At 33.5% G+C, this 22389-nt stretch overlaps 1 protein-coding gene across 1 annotated transcript; it reads left to right on the forward strand.

The window, feature by feature from the left end:
- Positions 1-223: 223 nt before the first annotated feature.
- Positions 224-6602, forward strand: LOC148176899 (uncharacterized). Its single transcript, XM_088032876.1, has 5 exons — positions 224-313; positions 417-810; positions 869-1156; positions 1204-1680; positions 1728-6602. The coding sequence occupies exons 2-5, from the start codon at positions 498-500 to the stop codon at positions 1853-1855; spliced, it is 1206 nt and encodes a 401-aa protein (XP_087889002.1). The 5' UTR covers positions 224-313; positions 417-497; the 3' UTR covers positions 1856-6602.
- The last annotated feature ends 15787 nt before the right edge of the window (positions 6603-22389 follow it).

Genomic DNA, 22389 nt, shown 5'->3' on the forward strand with positions numbered 1-22389 from the left:
ACATATTTGGTAATAAATTGCTTGGCATGCACATTTTTTTATTTATACATAATTTTTTACTGCTCTGATATTGATGTTAATGCAGTAAAGCAAGAAACTAACATTACTTATGATGTTTAGGATTGAAATACCAATTGGGTCTATTTCAAAATAACCGCCATTTAGCTGACGTGGTTGTCGAATATAATTTAATCTTATTTATTCATTGATAAGTGCTGCAGATGTGTCTTCTTACCGTATTATTAAAATGGGTGTATGCAAAAATGCAAACATTTGCATCTAAATCGAAACTGAATTGTTACGAATAAAAGTTGTAAGTATACCTTATTTTTTTCTGCCACTAATAAAAGTACATATTGAATTTGAAATCAGTTACAACCAAGAATAAACAACTTTTCGTTCAATTTTATTTCCAGCAAGCAAAAACAAGTTCTGGCTTCGAAAAACAAAAATCGAATTCATATTTGCAACCTGTAGTCTTCGAATGTAGCCTTGAAATGAATATAAAAGCAGTACAAATTAAAAGAAATTTTTATCTTTTAACATTCTTATTATTATTATTTGAATTGATTTTACCAAATTTTATGGTAAGAAGCAAAGAGGTAATTATGCTGCGGAAAGAACTTGAAATTATTTGCGCGACAAATGATCCAAATTCGGCCATTTTTCTTGACCCACCAACCAAAGACGATCGACAACCCCAGAGCATGATAATGGATAATAATAAAACAAACTGGACATCATATGGGTGGCAATCCAACAATTCGATCCAATATTTATTAAGTGCTGTCACTGACAAAAGGTGGGAAGGTAAGTAAATAACAAAAATATGGTAAATAATATAATAAAAATATTTTTATATTTTTAGATTTCAAGACCAATTTATCTAATTACAACTTGTTCCAACCGTTTCAATCAGTGTCTGTGTCTTTGTATTCAGCAGGGATTGTGAAGTTCTTCCTGGACAACGATGACAGTTTTCACCCCCATGAAAGACACCTCCAAACAAATTCTTGGAATCATTACACTGTTTATTTTAAAAACGAGGATATCTATATTCTTGAAAACAACGAATTGATTCATAAGACTGAAGGATTCATACCGAACAAAGTTGTTATCAAAACTGATAATTATGCTTACTTGAAAGTCCACGACTGTAAGATCCTATTTGGATTTTCGTTTTAATTACACTTTCATTTTCAGATCACATAAAAGTGGCTGAAGAAATATCCACCAAACCCACAAAAATTTCACATTTTAACTCGTGCGTTATGTTGTATGCTAATTTATGTGCACATTGTGCTCTTCAAATCAAAGCCAATGGAACTCCAAATACTACTCTCTATGGTAAACAACTAAATGGTCAACTAAATCTGTGGCAAAACATACGGATTTCTTCCGGTACGGAGTTGGAACTTAACAGAACAACAGTAAATAATTCCACACAAGGTTTCTGGGCTATTGAATTCAGAAATTGTTATGTCTTCAAACAAATAGTAGAATCAGAATCGATTCTTAATGAGAAGAGCTGCCAAGTTTTGACTCTAAATCAATCCACCGATCAGAAAAATGGTCCTGATTCATGTGAAGATGTATTTCATGATCAGAAACAACTCTGCGAAGAGTATCAACTTTGCGAATACAATTTTTCTAACTGCTCTTCGAAAAACAATAATCTAGGTATGTAGTAACATCTTATTCTCTAATGCTTAAAATATATTTTGCAGCAAAAATGGTGGACAAGGTGGATGAAAACAACGGAAAAATGGGCCTAAGTTTAGGGACAACTTTATCATCATTTAATTTTTTTGTTTTTCTGTATTCGCTTTTAATCATTTTAATTATGTCTGGGTAAGTAGCCTAATTTGCTTTTAGAATTTTTAAAATGCGTTAATCGTTACATTGAATACGGGTTACAAGAAATTACTGTAATAAATTAAATTTTCCCTATTTTAACATGGAAAATGCACTTTTTATTATGGTTTGGTAACTAAGAAACTTAAATTTTTCTAATTAGTGATTAGCTTAAGTCGTTGAGTTGCAAGGTTCATTTTGATTTTTTGTGTCAGATGTATAAATCTTATTTTTTCTTCATATTGTCCTCAATGTTAAAATTGGAAAATTTGGGGAATCAAAATAGAATGTTTCTTAATTCTGAAATAACAACAAAAATATCCTATGGTATAATAGTATATTAAAGAACGTGTTTTATAATGGCCAATTTGGTGCACGAGTTCCCGGTGTACAAAACGAGCCGTAGGCGAGTTTTGTATAGAACGAGTGCACCAATGCCATTATAAAACAAGTCCTTTATACTATTTTTTCGAATTTGCACCTTTTTTTTAATAAAAAATTTAAATTTTCCAATTCTAAGACCTTTCGTTTTACACGATTGGTAATGGTTTTGTAACCCCGACTTGCCACTTAATTTTCAAATTCAATTTAAAATTTGACATTTACTGAGTTTCACTATCACTAAATTTTGACTTAACCTAACCAAACCTTACAGCCAGTATTCACATCTATTATATTTAAGTACAATTATTGTTGGTCGCAAAGGACAATTCAATTATATTGATGCATTGTTTGTTCACGCAGCAATTTATTAAACACGTATCGTAAAATCCAAAAAAACAAAATTTCCTACTTTGAGTTCTTTTCTAGATACCTAACTATAAACGACTCCAAATTGAGTACTTTAATGGACCTATATAAGCGGAAAATTCGAAAAAATAATCTAAAACCTCGTTCATAAGGCCATTTAGGCAATCATCCATTATAAAGTTTTATAAACTTGGATTCGTGCATAAAAAATTGCTTTATGAAACTCGGTGTTTTAATATACTACTCCCTCACTAGTGAGTGAAATTAAAGTACAGTAGAACTTCAATTATCCGAATCAATTGGGACCGGACCCCATTCGGATAACCAAAAATTCGGATAATTGGATTTTTTTCTGGGTGCAGTTGAAAGAATAACATTTTATTTTCGATACTCTGTGCGTTTTAATTAATTAAAAGACACTGATACAAATTTACATGTTATGTTATTTACATACATATGTATGTCATTTTTTACTGAACATCTCAGTCATAGTCAGTTGTTTGAATGCTTTAATCCGTTTTCGGGCAGCCAAGTCACGTATACGCTTGAGAGTGAGAAGTTGACTACGAGACGGTGACTCATCATCGTGTCATCGGAACTAATTAAACCAGGCAATAATTTGTGATAGGCTTATTTTTATTTTTGAAAGTGATACGGATAATCAGCGATTCGGATGGTCGGAGTTCGGATAATTGAACTTCTACTGTATCTTAGTAATGACACAATGACAGAAAAACTTCTGACATGTCTACTAAATTCACAATTGAATTTTAATTATAAGTTGTTTTGACTTGGAAAAAATAGTAGGTATAATCCGTTTGGGTTGCTAATATCCACATAAGGTCACAAATTTTAAAATTTTTATCATGTAATTCATTCCTGTTAAAATGTTGCAATGGCAGTGTTATGTGAGTTGGGTTTAGGGGTTCAAAAGACGATCGTGTAAGTTCTGTAATTGTAAATCTGTCTGAATTAAATTTGTTAAACAAACACGGTGTACAAGTGGTACAGCTCTAGAAGGACATTGCAATCTAGGTCAAAAATTTAACTGTTAAACTTTAAAATTATGAACTTACAAAGAGAGAGCTTAGTTAACAATGTAATTTTTTTTGTAGATTGCGGATGCTTTTGAAAATTGTAAACAACTTAATAAACAATTTGCAATTGTACCCATGCATCAATCTTATTTTTTTCTTTTGATTTATTAATGTTATTGTTAAACTTTCAATAATAATTATCAATTTGCTTACACAGCTTAATTTTTGAAAAAAAAATAGTTCAAAGCTTGTACTCTTCACTTTGGCCGCCAATGCAAATAAGCTCGATGAAATTAAACAAAAGGGAAAAAAGAATATAAATTAAACTGAATAATAAAATACAGGGTGATGAATAAAAGGCGCTCATGAGTAGAAGTACTCTGTCTTTTTTGTCAAATTATTTCAGAAAACAATGCTAATTAATTTAAACGCATTCTATTTTACAATACGGAAAAAAAAGGCTACGCTACTCAACACTTTTCAACAGAACTTTACATTTGACAGTCTCCGTAACTAATCAACTAATACGAAGAGCTTTACAATGTTGTAACATTGAAAAAATCTTCTACAATGCCAAAAAACGGTACTTTTAACAGCTTGAGAAACTTGGTTTAGCAATTTTTTTCTTTCTTTGATACAGAATATCATTAACTGTAAAAAATTTAATCTTTGACAATGAAATTGTTATAAAAATTTTAACCAAATAGATTTTGATAGTTTAAAAAAGAAAGCTTCTAAAGTAGTTAAAAAGCACAGGAAAGAATTAGCTGCAACATGATAGGTATTATGAGCGTCTTTACCCTGTATAAATCGTTAACGTTGAAAATAAATTAATTTCGAATATTGATTTATTTCGCGGAAATTATTTTTCTTTTGTTGTCATAGCGTAGATATACTGGTTCATTTCATTTGTATTTATTTTTAATTTAAGACTACTAATATCCGTTCACAAAACATAAAAGTTACTATGGTTGGCGATAAAAAATAACCCTAAACGGAACAGTTGGTGAGATTGGTAACCAAATGGACATTTGACAATTATAATGCCAAAATTTCAAAATGGAATCTTTAATTTCGACTCACTCTGCAAGAAAGCATAAGAAATAGATAATTTCTGCAGGGGGCAGTTTCAACAAGACAGTAAAAAGTTCTCTACCGAAAATTAAAATTAAACAAACTGAACTGACAGTGACAACAAACTTCAAAGTACAGTCCCATGAAATGATGATTGAAAAGTACACTCTGATTTTACAGAAATCAAAGGTAACTTGATTTTTATGTTTTGTGAATGGATATTAGCACATTTACTGCTTTATTAGGTCAGTCAAAGTTTGAACTGTCATTAGTAACTGTGAAGTTATTATTTGTGAATAATTAATCTATTTTTTTAAAGATAGTTATGCCTTACGGATCCACAACAATCATTTTTCTTAGTTTGGTCTTTCAGTTCGTTTCTGTTCTTCAACAGTTTTTGTTCATTAGTTCGTATATCAAACATCTGCATATAGGCAACCAACAAAACCATCTTCATTATTAACTAATTATATACAGGTATCCCAGAACGCTCGCACTTGTTTTTAAAGAGGAATTATTTCTTCATCAAAATCTGAGTTTATTGTTGTATTGCACAATGTTCAGGTCTTTACAGTTTTTCAGTTATAAGCACTTTAAGTTGGCCAATCACAGCCCAAAAATCGTTTTAAAGCATACTGTTGCTACTTTACCTTCGAAATTTTTTTCTTAGATGCGCTATGAATGATCCGCTTTAAATGCTTGTGACTTGAATTATATAAATGCATGAACATTGTGCAATACTACAATCAATTAAGATTTTGATGAAGAATTTCCCATCAAAAGGAAGTGCAAGCGTTCTGTGACAGCCTGTTTAATGAATTCAATAGTTCAAAATTGTTTTGGAAAGACATATTTTGTCGCCTAAGTGGCAACATTTGCTATCTCAGTCGTGAAAATATTTTGTTACTACTTTCTCTTAGATTAGTTTCTAGCGAGAAACTTACTGGTGGAGTTGTATCTTTTGTACTTCTGAATAGATCAAACCTTAATCTAAGATTTTTAACAAGCAGTCGTTGTGAAAAATTAGTTTTGTGCGCTCTGGTGTGACCTTGTAAAAATTAAGATAGCGGTTGTTGCTACACGTAGATGACGTAGATGTTCTGATCGTACAAAAAACGTAATAACTACCACGGGCGGTATTGTTCCCTCAACTTGTAAAACGACCATACCGCTCTGGATGCTTACATACTCCTCATTTATTTTGAATACCGCATTTCAAGGTCATAATATGTAAAATTTGTAGAGCTCTTGGAAAATTTGAGAAGATTTATGCGTTGTATTGAACATAAACGAGTACTTAAACACCCAAAGACCGGTTTGTGATTCAATTCAATACATAAATCCTCTCAAGTTTGACGTGGAGCTCCACAATTTTCATAAATTATGACCTTGAAATGCGGTATTCAAAATAAATGAGGAGTAACTATTTTGTTGTTGTAGTAGTTCCAGTACAAATTTCGCCTAAATATTGTTGACTAGCGTATTAAAATTGTTATTGTTAGGATAGATTTTGTTTAAGTTTTTACACCTATTATACCCCTCATTTATTATTTATATAGTACTCGTTTATGTTCAATTCAATGGATAAATCTTCTCAAATTTGCCGTAGAGCTCCACAATTTTCACAAAGTATGACCTTGAAATGCGGTATTCAAAATAAATGAGGAGTAATAAGTTACTAGGTGGCCCTCGGAGATCAGTGGACCTCGCTTTTTTCGTGAACCTCGCTTTTCCGTGGCGTTGGGTTTTAATTTAAGATTGCTTATTCGTTATACAATTAAACAAAGAAGGCCTCGGAAAAGTTAGGTCCACAGATCTCTGAGGTCTACCCAGTTAATTGTATTTGGTTATTTGGCATTTAGCAAATAAAGTTTTAGAATAACTTGATTTTGAGTGTTCTTCGATTTTTGAAACCCTGATAAAAATAATTACGCTTGGCAAAATAAAAATTTTTCTGAAAATTTCAGAAAAAAAAAAGAATAAAATCTTCAAAATAAAATAAATTAAAAAGCCAACGTGTTTCACCATAAAAATTTTACAGTACGCGGAAAAAATAAACAATCAGGCTAAACAATTAATGGTCTCTGAGTCTATAGCAAGTTTTGTTGTCGATGAAAAAATAAGACACACGGTGTAGTCTTTCATATGAACAATGCATTTCAATATCCTTAATAAATTATAGTTATTATATGAGTCTAAAGCATTTGCAGTTACCATAATGTTAAGTCATTAAAACATTGTAGTAGCTGTTTTCGTTGTTACCATTTTCCTGACCTCTTCTATACATGTTCTTTGATTTTTCCTGTCTATTCGCGAAAGTGTTCAGTTTATAACGGATGTGCAAAAATAATTATATTTGGAGTAGGTCCTGGAATTTTGAATAGACGTTTCTAATAACAGTGTAGTTGTCATCCATGATCCCTGGTGAAAAAAAATCTCTATAAGGTTGTTCATTCGCTTTGATTTTGTGCAATTCGCTCCCAGTTTTTACTAACTCGCTTAATGCGATCGGTTCAATGTGTGAGTAGTCTTTCTTGCTTCGCTTTTTAGAGTTGTCGTTTTTTGTCATAAACTACGCTACCTCTTCCTCTTCTCCTTTTTTGTTGGTCAAATTCGATCTTTCTATCTTCCATTCTCTCCTTGCCTTTAGTTTCATTAAGTGTTCAATGCAGTGCAATGTATTCTAGATTTTTTTTTATTGATTTTTTACTTTTCATTTATTACATACATTGTTGGGCGGTCTTAAGACTTAAGCGGAATTAATTCCGCTCCCTTTATTTGGGCTCTTCATTTTGTTTGCCTGTCTTCCATTCTGTTACTTTGTCACCATACTGATCCATATGTAGGTAAGAGCATGTAGGTACTTGTTGACAGTTCATTTTCCAATAAATACTGGATAAATAAAGGATAAAGCATGTTTAAAAAGGCGGTTCTTCAATGAAACCACGCAGCGCGGTCTATCTAGTAGGTTTTTTGACTTTAGATCGACAGCATTGTTCCTTTTTTTCGAAATTTTTTGGCCACAATTAACGGCCATTATATTGCTGATGTTAGTAAAAAATCTCCTAGCTTCTGTTAGTTCCCAAAATAGATTGAAAGGATAATGTATCTTCCAAAAGAAAATGTGATGAGTAAAAACATGCTTTCCACAAAAATTGAAAAGAATTGGCCAACCTCTAAAAGAAAATGTTTATCAACCTTTGTTTGGTCAGAATCTGCGATGCTTGCACAAATTGTTTTCTTCTTCATTCCATAATATCATCGAAGTTGAACACCAAAAATCGTATTCCAAAAAGTTGTTCAAACTCTCATTATGTTGATGATGTCTAAAGATCTCCATGTTTCTCTGTTATCTTCCATAAGAGATTGTGGCGCACCAAACATCTTCCAAAATGTTGTCCGTCAATTAAACCACACAGTGAGGTGTTCCTGATAAAAAAAGTTTGACTTCAGAATGATAGCATCGATATTGTAAAAGAAAATACCTCAGAGCAGAATATTACAACACAGAAGACACAACTTTACGTCATTGATGATGTTTTCTACAAAAACTGAAGTAAATTGTCCCACTTATGAAACAAATCGTTCACTTGCAATTGCAAGTGTTGTTCCATTGTCTTTTTTAAGGTCCTTTTATAGCCCGCCCAATCATCTTCGTTTGTTCGTCACAATTTGCGAAGCCTCTACCAGTCCCAGAATTGCAATGACCGGAAGAGTTCCATCGTGCTGTTTTTCAAAGTATTGCAACAAAAGCGAGAGCAAAGATCGGTAGAAAGTTTTGTTATTCACAATTAAACCTCTATCGATGCTTTTCACAAAAATTTTTTCTAATCTTGTTCTTGAATAAAAAACCCCATAGGGAAGTGTTGCTGAAGAGAAGAAAATTTGACTTCAGAATGACAGCGTTGATAATGCAAAAGAAAATACTTCAAAAAGGGCACCACAATACAGGAGATTTATGTGCTTCTCTGCAACGTTCCAAAAGGGGTGGTGAAGTTTAAGTCTTATTCCAAAAAGTTGTTCAAACTCCCATTATATTGCTGATAGATCTCCATGTTTCTCTGCTTTCCAAAGAGGATTGTGAATCATAAAGTATAATCCAAAAGTTCTTCAATGAAACCGCACAGCGAGGAGTTTCCGAAAGATTGACTTCAGAATGACAGCCTTGACAATGTAAACGAAAATACCTCAAAACAGATCATTACAACACAAACGATCGCTACGTTTCTCTGCAACTTTCCAAAAGAGGTTGTGATTCCTGAAGTTGTTCAAACTGCCATTATGTTGCGGATGTCTAAAGATCTCCATGTTTTTCTGTTACCTTCCATAAGAGTTTGTGACGCATAAAACATCTTCAAAAATGTTGTTCGTCATTGAAACCACGCAGTGCGGTGTTTCTGATGGGAAAAAGTTTGACTTCAGAATGAAAGCATTAATAATGTGAAAGAAAATACCTCACTCAGAACAGATTGTTACAACGATTGTTCCGTTGTCTTTCAAGGCTCTCTTTCATCAACCACCCGATGATCTTTTTCGTTTGGTCGTCACAATCTGCGGTACCTCCACCAATCCCAGAATTGCAAACAATGGAAGGAAATTTTGATGCGAAAAGATCGTTAAGGATTAGATAATGGCCTAATTAATGGCAAAAAAAAACGCAACCTCATAACCTCACAAAAAATGACATTTCAAGTTCGATTTGCTTAGACACCACGTGAAACACACTCAGTGTTGCCAACCTTAGAGCGTGAGTTGGTCGTTTCATCGGTGCCAACGGAAACATCGGCAATTAAGATAACCTCACATCTTGACTGTCGATGAATAAAAGATTTTAATGGGGGAATCGCATCTGTCTGTTCTGCTGGAAAGGGGGCTCTTAACCTCAAAAACGTGGATTTTCATGTTTGTTGTCCTTCGTTTCATTCGTCCATTTCCATTTGCCCTTCTATTCTCAATACGTGTCTGGTTCACTTCAGTAAAAGCTGTTCAAATTCTCATTTTGTTTTTTTGCTACTTGAAACCACACAGTTATTAGGTGTTTTAACCTCACAAAACGTCGTTTCGAGTTTAAATTGCATAGGCAGCACGTAAAACACAAAATTTGAGCAATGCCAACTGTCACTGGATTGAATTTTTTTTTAATGCGATGGGTTTTCGATCCAGTGAACGTGGCGGAAGCTCATTGGCCGAAGCACGACACCAGCGCCACCAACGACGTGCATCGAAATGTCAATGTCAATCGTCGGACGAAAAAAACGTTTGATTTTTTTTTGCAAATCGTGTCCACTGAAGAGCGAAAATGTGCGCGTGTAAGGTGTCCAGGGGCGCGGCGGATCGTGAAAAGTGTCGAGAATCCCCAAAACCAGTTGCACATGACGTTACAACATCTTCAAGCAGAAAACCTGTGGAAAACGTAAACATATGACAGCAGCGCCACCAACATGAAGTAGAAATGTCAATCGTCGAAAGACAAAAGGTTTTTTAAAAATCGAGAAAACGGCCCCCGAAGCGCCCAAAGACTCGAAACCTCGCGCATTAGTTGGGGGAATGGGTCTTCTATCCGAAAATCGAGCAAAACAACGCCTCGATCTTTCCCGTTCGGAGGAGAAGCGCCCAAAGCGAAAAACTCGGACCTCTCAACTATCGAAGCGAGAGAGCCTGCTCAAGTTTTAGTAAGTGTTAATGAAGACGTTAATTATACTATACACCGTAGGTCTACATAACCTGTTGTGTTGAATAAATAAAAAACAATGAATTTCTTACCTCTCATAACAACACCAATAACTTTCCTTCACAAATTTTATTTTTTTTTTATTACCTGTGAAAGGTTGAAATGATTTTTGCGTTTTGTAGACATTCAAATCTTTCATTTCTTTTTGCACGATCAGTCAGCAGTTTCTTTTTTATACTGCTGACTTATCTTAGTTCAAGTATAGAAATCTATAGACAAAGCATAATAAAATTAATCTTTTAATAAACTTATCTTATCTACGACCATTAAACAATGACTAGATCCTTTGTACAAATTTTAGTAATTAACGAAACGTCTTATTGTTGCATGTGAAGTAATATTCATATATATATGATATACATCGATACCAGTCACTACTGCCTGAAACAAATCTGGATCTGCAGAGAGGACGAAAAACACCTATGCACTTCGGCTATGACTTGCTAACGTGTTTTTAAACTACGTTTTGAGGCTATAGATAAAAATATGGTTCAGTTGTAGATAAAATAGTGTCTTTCACTCGCATGTAACGGGCTATTACTACACTCAGATGAATTACAACACTCGCTTTGCTCGGACTGTAATATTTTCATCCTCGTGTAATAATAGCCTTCATTACAAGCTTGTTAAAGAATATACTATTATTTTTGAGCTTACTTCTTGGTAATCAACATAATCTATTATTATGACAGATATAAACATGCTATACAGTCTTAGCTTAGTTTGAATATTATAATAACAATTTTCAAACTGTTTGCTACTTAATTGTATCGATGAAAATAATGTTAATCCACGAATTAACCTGAATCATAAATATTGAAGATTACAATTTTGTGCAAGGTTGCTATTCAATAATAATAATAATTATAATTATTATCATCTTTGTTTAATTTCTTTTTAAAACTGTTCATAAATAACAAAGATATTGGGGCTCAAAAGTATTAGGTGGGCTAGCCTTATACTTTTATGATATTATACAGGGTCTATCAGAACTAGCGGACCAAAATGAAACGATGTATTCACAATCTTCTGGGAATAATTGGAAAAATGTTTAAAAAAATCCATCTTTAATAGTGATCAGAAAATGAACAATTTAAACTAACCAATCGTGTTGCTGATGTTAAGTTACCTGAAAATTAGCTTTTCCTGCTTTATTTGTAACTATGGATGCATCTTAAATATTTTTGCATTGTTGTTACACTGACGTAATTTTTTAGGTGACGTCTTCTCATAAAAATTGACAAGTTTATTTTAAGACCAACAAAATGAAATAATAAACTCAAACTTTAAAATTAACAGAATCCGAAAAACAGATTAGTAAATGAATACAGAAATAACAAAAATGAATGAATTAGCGGTATAAATTTGAAAAAATAGGTAAATAGTTTTTAAAGTAAATGTTCAAAATTTCTTCCTTCCACTTGAATGCACAGAGCAGCTCTTCTCAGTAGACTTGCCCTAGCATTACTGACCATTTCAGCTGTTATTGAAGCAAATGCTTCTTGAATGCGGTTTCTTAACACGTTAATATTTTCAAGCATATTTCGGTACACCAAATTCTTGACGTGTCCCCAAAAGAAAAAATCTAAGGGCGTAAGGTCTGGCGACCTGGGGGGCCAACGTCTTGGGCCTCCGCGGCCTATCCATGCATTAGGAAATCTAACATCTAAATGGTTCCTAGTTACATTTGCAAAATGTGCTGGGCATCCATCATGTTGGAACCAAATATTGTTAATGTCAACATTTCTTAATCTTTGTAGAGGAATATTGTCTAGCAGCATGTCCAAATCATCAACTAAAAAATTTGTATAAATTTGGCCGTTGAGTCTGGCGGGAAATTCGTACGGGCCAACCTGAAAGAATGTGATGTTTTATAATTGCGTATAACTTGTTCTCAAAACAATTTACTATGGCGTTCCCAAAAATTCCAGCCCAAAGATTGACAGAAAATCTTTGCTGGGGATTACTTTGCCTGAAGACGTGCGGATTATCTCGCCCCCAAACATGAAAATTTCTTTGATTGAAAAATCCATATTTTTGAAAGCAAGATTCGTCTGTAAACAATATGCTTTTGACGAAGTTCTCATTTGCTTCATGTTCCCGCAGAAGCCAAGAACAAAACTCCACTCTTAGAGGATAATCTTCCGGCGTAAGACATTGCACTTTAGTATAATGAAATGGGTGCATTCGTTCGTCTTTAAGAATACGTTGAACAGAAGAGGTGGACATTTCAAGATTTCTGGCCACAATACTAATGCTCGTTTCAGGTTCCTCTTCAAAAATCTCAATAACCGCTTCCTCGTTGTCCACGGTTCTCGCAGTTCTTGGGGCACCCCCAACCTCCCTTCTGCATACTTTTAAATTACCAGATTCTCTTCCTCTCTGTACTAATCTTAAAATAACATTTCGGCTAGGCTGTTCCCTATTTGGAAAACGAAGTGCGTATTGCTGGATAGTAGCTGTTGCACTGCGATTACACTCTCCATACAACAAGACCATATCAAAATATTCTTCCGGGGTAAACATAATTAATTATTAAATACAATGAAACCACAAATCAACGTTTGGAATGACTGTCTAATTGTCAGAAATACTTTGTTATGAAATAACAGTCAATTATTTTTTGCAACAATTAAATAGGTTTCTATGGTAAAAAATATATGTTTTAAGGTAATTTTACATCTACAACACGATTGGTCAATTAAAACCGTTCTTATTTTAAAAGCCAACAAGAATGGATTTTTTTAAACAATTTTCTCTTTATCTGCAGAAGATCATTTATCCATGGGATGATTTTGGTCCGCCAGTTCTGATAGACCCTGTATAGTAGCCCATTTTTTGATATAAGATAATTCCTAATTATATTCAAAGCCCCTTTTTCTGACAGCATAAGAAGAAATGAAATGCCATAACAGACCAAATGTAAAACTGCTAGATCTACTCATTTTTAAAGGAAGAAATACGCAAATTCAGCGAAACTGATCGGCTACAGTGTTTTCGTCTTAACTTGAGTATTTTCGTTCTGAAATTTTGGTTTTGTACGGCGGTCTGCATGTGCCTGCTTTTTATAGGTCTCATGGAGTTTTGGGACACTTGTAGTTTTAATTAAAAAATGTTTTTTTTTTAAATGATTCGAATATCCGTGAGAAAACAACTCTATTCTTCAAATTTAATCCTTTCATACAACCAATCTCAAACACTTCGTTAACACGAACTGACAAAAATCCGGTTTTTTGGAGTTTGTTTTAACGAGAGTTTACTATATGTATAGTGCAATTAAAAAATTGTTAGACAAACATTTTATAAAACTATATCACATACTACTAAGATCTTTGCATTAGACTGATATAACATCAGATTTGAAATTGAAAAATTCGGAATCTTTTTTAAGGATTGAGTAGCATAAATTCTACAACTCTCTTGGGGCCGATTGCAGAAACGCTGATTAAACAACGGACTATAAAATCCTGGGGTGCGATTCTCGAAATCACACTAAAAGTTTAGTGCACTAAATATTTAGTACGAGAAATTAGTGTGGTGTCAAGAATAGTGTATTCTCCATAATGAAACTAAAAAGAGCACTAATATTTTAGTGCGGTTTAAATATTATCTTGGCAACATCGCAAAACCGTTTGTCAGGTTGACTGATCTCAAAAAATTAACCTTTCTAGTCAAATGTTCAACAAAAATAAATGCAGCATTAAAGTCCCCCAAAAGAAATCACAGCAAAATGAACAAATTTTATAGTTTTTGCTACTTTTTGATACAATTTTTGACTCGTGAAACCACAATCTCATGAGAATATCTCATCGTGGATCCAAACTTTTAGCGCAGGCTAAAAAGTATAAGTTGCGTGTTATTGAGAAGCAAAAGAAATCATCTAAACTTTCTGAACAACTTTTAATTCTTGTACAAGACAAGTTTATGTCTATTTTTACATGAAAAAATGCCCAATAACTTTGGAGAAAAGAAAAAACATAAAAATACATCAGGCGTGGCAAAACTTAGCTCAAAATTTAAAATAAGGCATAATTAAACACCAACAGGCAACAGAACGAAATGATCCAGTCAAACAGAATGTGTTAGATTTTAAAGAAATAGGAATTTTCCAATCAGTGGTGTTGCAGAAGAAAAATATCATGATAACACTAAAACCATTGCAATTTTTGGAGTAGGATTTGCATGGTTTTGAAATTAAATGTGTCTTGAGTAAATCGAAAAGTTTTACGGAGTTTTCTATCTTCCACATTTCTAAGGAATTTTCTATATATTTTGGTTTCATGTAAATTTGCTGCTACTACTACATCTAAGTTAAGACCTTCGTCTAGATTCTTCTTCTAATTTCATTGCTTTATCAAAAATTTTGCCAATCTAATTAAATTAACATGCAATTTAGTATACTATCGACCAGACTAATAATTTCATACTGAAAGTTCAGTACACTAAATGTTCACAGAACGTCGAGAATACCCTTTTTCAATTTTCACACTAAATAGTCACTGTGCTAGCTGCAAAATGCAACAAGCTGGGCACTTGGTGGGTCAAACACAGCCGCATACGCTGAATCCAATAATATGAATTTTATTTAAAAGTTAGCTCGCATTTGCGAATAATTTAAGTTTGACAATTTTTAACAATAGACCCAAACAAAACGCAATTTTTAAAATTTATTGACTATTTATTGAACTTAAATAATAGAAAATCAATGCCACGCACACATAAACTAACAAAATTGTTAGCACACAACTAGATTCAAGGAGGTAAATCGACTTTACTAAAAGTTTTTGCAGAAAACAGATTTCTCTTAGTTTTTTTTTTTTATCATTTGCAATTCATTAAATGCATTTCCTTCTGGGTTTAATGCTTTTTAAGCATTTTTAATATTTTTTTTTACAATTCCTAGTTTGATGTAAAGCTGTGGTAATCAAATTTTTTCGATAAGCACTTTTATTATATTGTTTTGACGCAATCTAAATTCCTTCCTTAAAGACCAGCACATATAGCACATATTTTTGGTATAACCCGTTTGTATACCTTTTAAAAACGCCACTACTTTTAAGTCGACACACATTTTCCACTTATGGTCATTAATTCTATAATTTTGACCACCTGACCTGACCACGGAGTAGGAGGTTGACTGAAAACTTCTAGAACGTTCACGCATCGTCTATGCAAGGTTCTCGAAGGTTTAGGAAAGCTCTAAAAGATTCCAAAAAGTCAAAATTAAATTTTAAAACGGAAAATTTTAAAATTGCAAAATTTCGAAAACGCGAGCTAACATTCAAACACGGTAAGCACTGTTGTATTTAACATACTTAATTAAGATTTACCCCAGGAATGCCCAACCTGTTGAGGAAAAAAAGATTGCAATTGCAATTCGAGCACAGTGATATGGATGTTTAGAGGACTAAATCAAATCAGCACATTTCGAGAATCGCACCCCTGGATTAAATTTAATCCTGAACTATATGTTGATCCTATTGCAGAAAAGTGGTGTATAGATGGGATTACGTAATCCAAGATCAAACGTTTTTGATTGTGAACGAACCACATTTTGACATGTAACTTCACGGATTAATCCAAATAATGGGTACTGCAGGTTACAAAACAAAAAAATTACCTACATTTAAAATTATTTCTCATGTAAATATTGTAATACAGGTTATAAATGTCGTTTTAACTGGATATGTACCAACTGTGACACTACTGTAAGTAGAAGATTTATATTGCTTGGAGATCTCCGCATGACTAAGGGGTTTGGGGGTTACTAAGAACTACCGAATTTTTGGAAAAATAGCGATATTCCTAACATTTCTCCTAACAAGACTTTCAAATCATAGAAATGAATTTTTATTTGTAAAATTATTCATAATTTACTATCTCAACCTGTACGTTATTTTAGAATAAGGTTATTCTCGAGTTTGTTATTTTAAAAGGCTCTGAATTGAGATGTTTCAAATACTAAATTGCACTCTCTTACTTCTATTATGGAAACCACCATTTTAGAGAGTTTTTCTCTATATCAAACGCTCTAAAAACTGATTAAAACGGTGAGGAAAAAGTTATTATAAAGGAAAAAAGTTAGAAACATATTTCTTCGAAACGTCCTCTTATTGCAATTAGGATGAATTGTACATTTTGTATTAAAATTGTATCCAGACTATTACAGAGAATTTATGCCTAGAATGTGATGTAATTAGTTAGTTTTTCGATTTTTTACTTTGTATAGGTTTTTCAGTTAGGGTCTTGTATAATACGTTTATCAAAACTTTGATCAAAAAGTGGTCTAGAGATTTTTTTCTTTCAAAAGCTATTAAAACGAACGAAATCGGTTAAAAAATAACGAAGTTACTGAATTAAGTTAATGAAACGTATAAATTTTTGGTTTTTAAACAAAATGCTTAAATTGATTTGTAATCGAAAAAACATTCTTTTCGTTAGTGGTTTTCACCGTACATTTTTGCTTAGATCTTAGATTCAAAAAATTATAAAATATGAGCTCACATCTATTTGATTTAACTCATAAGCTGTTGTGGTCCACCTATTATGTCTGATTCTTGAAAACGCCTAATACGCGCACATCCAAAAATCATGTTTAGTTGAACATCCAAAGCTATAATAAGAAAGTGCCTGTCACCTTTTCCATTAATTAAGATTATTTTGCCATTACTTCAATATCCACAAGTCGTAAAACCTAAAAGATTTTACTTAGACGTGTCAATTTAGTTCGTCCTATAATCCATCAAACTTGTGGGATTATGTTTAGTCCCAGACTATATCGTTTAATCCAGGATTAAGTCGTTTGTGCAATCCAAATTTCGTTTAGTCCTTCCTATAGTTCAGAACTAAATTTTAGTCACGGACTACATTTAACCCCAAACAACAAATATTATTCTGCAATCGGATTTGACGTATAATCGTAGATTAAAGCTTTAGTCTTGAACTAAAAATATAATCCGCGTTTCTGCAATCGTGCCTTAATCTTGTAAACAATTTTTTTTTTCATTGATTGTCGTAAATTTCAGACTACTAGATGTTTATCGCGTGCGTAACAACTGAATTATGAATGAGCGACGAATCGTTTTTTGACACTTTATTATCATCTATATCAAGAATACTTGAATACCGACATGTCAACTCATTTTAATCCGTTTAACTGTTGAATTATTTACTAAACACGTACAAATTATAAAATGTCATATTTAATTCTTTCTCTGCAATGACACGCAATGGGTTTCAAACTCTTCCGCGTCTTCACCTCAACCCCTTCGTCTAGCATTCACAAAACTGAGGCGTTGCTCCAAAAATCTACAATATTCTCTTTGTTATTCTTTCCTTTGGCTAAGCGATAACCATTATCAACAGTAACTTCTACTAGAACAACGTCTTTGTCAGAATCATCTTAGCGTACATCACAGTTTTACGGAACCCTTGAAAAGCGAAATCGAAAACCCAAAACCGTTTTTATTTATTATAATTATACTTGTTATCTATACGAATATAAATTTTTTACGTAATTATTATCTTCATAACAATCTACAACAACACGACAACTTTGTCTTCTGTAGATAGGATCAATAATTATCTATCTATACATAACATACTCCATGATTTTATTACTTATTAAACACTAAAATAATTATCATGAATCGTCATTTGACCACTCACATTTTACTTTCTTTGTCGACACTAATGCTGTCTATTTAATGGGCTTCAAACGTCTCCACTTATTCTGCGTCTTCGGCCGCGCCTTTGCCTCAACCCCCTCGTCTACCACTACCAAAACCGAAACGTCGTACCAAAAAATCTACAATATTGTCTTCTTTGTCGCTCTTTCTTTCGGCCAAGCGATGACCATCATCAATAACAACTTCTATCAGAACGACGTCTTTGTCAGAATTATCTCAGCGTACATCACAGATTTCAGTTTGTACTCGTTCAGCTTCTACACGATGATCAGTACCAACTTCTGGAAGAGGAAAAAATGGTACGACTTGATGCAACACTTGCGAGTCGTGAAGAAGAAGACACAGATGGTGAAATCGAGAAAGAAGTTGCCGTACTATTTTACCTTCATAATTGTCAGTATTTGGTGGATAACTGGAGAGATTTACATAGACTACAAGAGGTACTCGGCTTTGGGCATTGGCTACTTCAAAAGATTTGCTGTTAGAATTCCAGAGCTGTGGTTGCAATCGTTCCACAAGATGCTGCTTTATGATATCTTATCGACGCTGTTGGTGAGGTACCGCCGTTTGACCGTGGTGCTAAAAAAGACACTTTCTTTGGTTGCTTTGAGAAAAACAGTGAAAGCGCTGTGCCTTCTCCGGAAAACTATCAACATCTTCAACGAGCTCTTTGGACCAACACTGGCTCTCATGCTCTTATTTACAATTTTCGAAATACTCAACTATATCCTTTTTGCATTGAGCAACAAAGGGAACAATACAGTTCTTGAAAGCGTTGTTCTTGCGTTTCTGCGCCTTCATCCTAGCATTGTAAGTCCTCAAACTCTTACCCGTGTCTTCAGTAATTTTTTGCAGATTGGAGCAATGATGGTATTATCTCAGTGCGACGCCATCACCGAAGAAGGCAAGAAAATTCTGTTGGAAATGTACGAGATTAGATATAAGATAGTGGTTACTAATAGAGAAGAACTTGAAATATTGAAATTGCTGGAGTACGTTGAAGAAAATCTTCCTGTTTTTTCCGGGGGAGGTTTTTTTACACCTGGAAAGCCAACGATTCTTAATTTGGCAGCCACTGTTGCCAACTTTCTTGTGGTTGTCATGCAGATCACTTAAACGAAAGGATAAATATATTTTTCTGATTTGGTGCTTTAAGCGTTACATTATAGCACTTTTCAATAGTTTGCGATGCTTTAAGAAAGTTTAAAGCACTGTTTTGCAAGTAGGTACTCACGTGAGTTCATGTCATCTCTACGAGGTTTGTTCAATATTATTTTGGGTGGGTATAAAATTTATCATTATAAAGTTTTCTGCAAGCCATCTGTATATGTATTTATCGAAAATTTCGTTCGTTTTGCAGCAAAGACAAATAAATAAATAAGACGCTATAAAGCAAGCGGGATAAGCGATGGTGCTGCGGCGTAAGCAGCTGCCTGAACTAACTAATATTTATAAGCCAAAATAAAATTGTTACAAATAAATTTGTCAAAAAGATTGTTGAATTTGTTTAAAGTTGATCTTTCGGTTAATGGAACAATCAACGAACTTTTGGTCAACATTCAATAAATAATTGATAACTTTTGTTGCCCAAAAATGCTCAATGCAAGTAAATGACTAATGGAATTATTGAATTTGCGTTATCTAAATTCAATTTATAAATGAAGCAATAATTTAAGTAGCTGTGAGATCATTAAAAGGGGACATACGGGTTATAGGACCGATGGAGTACACTCTGTTGAGTAGAAGAAGGATTAAGATAGCGATAGCGGCAAGAAAAAGCGTCCGATCGTAGCGGTGGGTTTAGGTGTAAAGTTAGAAAACGTACAGGATAAAGACATTAGTGTGTTGATCGACCATGAACGAACTTGACGTTGCTTTACTGGTGTATTTAGAAAAAAGTTATCTTCAGAAGAAGAACCCGAAAGGTCAAATGAGGCCGTCCTATTCAAAATGCGCTCAACAGAAGGTGCTTATTAAATTTTAATTCGTCGTCACCTGCCGTGCAACGAAATTAAATTTAGAGAATATTTTTGGGTCACCTTAGTGTTGTTTAGTTACATTTTAATATATAAAAGAAGACATTGTGGCAAAACTCTAATTTCATAGCACCCTTATTTGACACTCGAATATACTTGTTGCAATAAAGTAGTAAAAGTGAAAGTGCTTGTTATTATAATTTCAACTTATTTCTTTAATAGTAATAAAATTATTTCGTTATTTAAATAAATATTTTTTTCTCTAAAAGAATCTTTATGGAAACAAATATAATTTATAATTGGGTAGTTTTGCACTTATTTAATTATTCAAGCTTCATTTCCAAGGTACTACAGTTTATACATTAAGTTGATATTTTAATTTTTAAGAATTACTTAATTGTTAAATGAATTTAATTAATTACTAAAGACGTCAAACTGATGAGAAAACACGCATTGCATCCTAATTGCGGCAGAGATTCCACCACCGTAACGTCAAAAAACGTTGCAAGAACAGTTGCCACCGTAGAGGCCACCGCTACAAATATTGTACGGCCGCTATTTTACGTGACGGTGGTTGCTACCGTCCTCGAGGAAACCACGCCAATGCGTTTATACAGAATGAATTTTTGGCCGTCATATTACGGCCGCTACATTACGGCACCGTTCTCTTAGGAAACCGTAGCTTTAGAATAATGACCGAGATTGACAATGAAGTTAGGACAACTAAGGTAAACCCTAAAAGATCTGAAAAGATTAAGATAAAAAGAAAAGAAATCTGCTCGGAAGCATCTGGAAAGATTTGTAGAGAATGCAAAAAAGTTCTGCAAGAGGTGAACAACGATCGACCGAAATGGAGGAGCAAAATCTTTCAAACCAGGCAGATATTGCGCTCCAAGCCCTTTTATATAAATTAATTTTATCTACAACTATCGCATAATCTATGAATTACTAAACCGATTTTGGCACATAATGACAGTTATTACTATTGTCAATTGAATAATATTGACAATTTGGTGGAGTAATATTACTCAATTCTTACGTCAAAATTTAATCATATGATTGTCTTGGCATGATGTTGTTATAACGATGACATTAGTTCTTACAAACATTACTAATTTGGTGAATTTTGTGAAGTCTACTCTTATTTCCGTTTGTTTCGCGTACAAGATGAGTGATACGAATACTTCTGATGAAGACGAAATGCGTAGCTGTACGCCTACCGAAATATTACAATTAGCCGCAAGCACAACAGAGAATCTGATGCCTACAAAATCAAAAAAGAAGTATGATGCCGCATATAAGAATTTTATGGATTGGCAGTCAAGACAAAAAACGACTTCTTTCTCGGAAAATGTCTTGTGTATTTTGCTGAATTAGCTAAGAAGTACAAGTCTTCGTCACTATGGTCTTTCTACTCAATGCTTAAAAGTACCCTGAATATTCATCATAACATCCACCTCGAACATTACATGAAGTTGCAGACGTTTCTAAAACCCCAGTCCGAAGGCCATCGACCAAAAAAAGCCAAGACTTTTACACCGGAGGAACTGAATACATTTCTTAAAGAGGCACCAGATCATCCACTTCTTCTGACCAAAGTAAGTGATCGAAATTGAAATTGTAAAATTTCTCAAGCCGTAATGTTTTTTACAGGTAGCATTAATCATGGGTTTAATGGGAGCCTGCCGCACTAATGAATTGCATTCTATGAAAATTAAAGATATAAAAGATTACAATGGAGCTCTTATCGTCACTATACCTATCACTAAAACAAAGACGTCTAGATCGTTTACAGTTTCGGGTGAATTTTACGAAATTTGTAGAAAATATCTTGCACTACGACCACCACATGCCACATCAGGCTGTTTATTTTTAAATTAAATTAAATTAAATTTTAAATTAGCTGCTATGGGCAATCAAATAGCTATGTATTTGAAACTTGAAAATCCTGAACTTTATACGGGTCATTCATTTCGTCGATCTTCGGCAACAATTTGTGTGAGCGGAGGTGGTGACATCACACCCGTGAAAAAACTAGGGGGATGGAAATCAACCGCATTTGCCGAAGGTTACATTGACGACAACATAAATAACAAGTTAGAACGAGGAAGAAAAATTGTGGAAGTAATTAACAAGAATAATTGCACCATACAAAATGTTAATAACATTACTACTACAACTGCCACAGAAAGTACTATCTATAATTTGACGGATAAACAAAATCCGCCTATTACTTTTAATAACTGCACTATTATGACTATTAATTATAATTACGATGG

This window comes from Gnatocerus cornutus, chromosome 3 (genome assembly GCF_029298725.1).
Source record: "Gnatocerus cornutus isolate USDA-ARS CGAHR chromosome 3, icGnaCorn1.1, whole genome shotgun sequence".
Classification (NCBI taxonomy): Eukaryota; Metazoa; Arthropoda; class Insecta; order Coleoptera; family Tenebrionidae; genus Gnatocerus; species Gnatocerus cornutus.

What these genes read in the sequence shown, in the direction of transcription:
- LOC148176899 (XM_088032876.1), top strand. Translation starts at nt 498, where the DNA reads ATGAATATAAAAGCAGTACAAATTAAAAGAAATTTTTATCTTTTAACA. An exon ending in TTACTTGAAAGTCCACGACT is followed by an intron (nt 1,157 to 1,203) that starts GTAAGATCCTAT and finishes TTTCATTTTCAG; the next exon opens with ATCACATAAAAGTGGCTGAA. An exon ending in TTCGAAAAACAATAATCTAG is followed by an intron (nt 1,681 to 1,727) that starts GTATGTAGTAAC and finishes TATATTTTGCAG; the next exon opens with CAAAAATGGTGGACAAGGTG.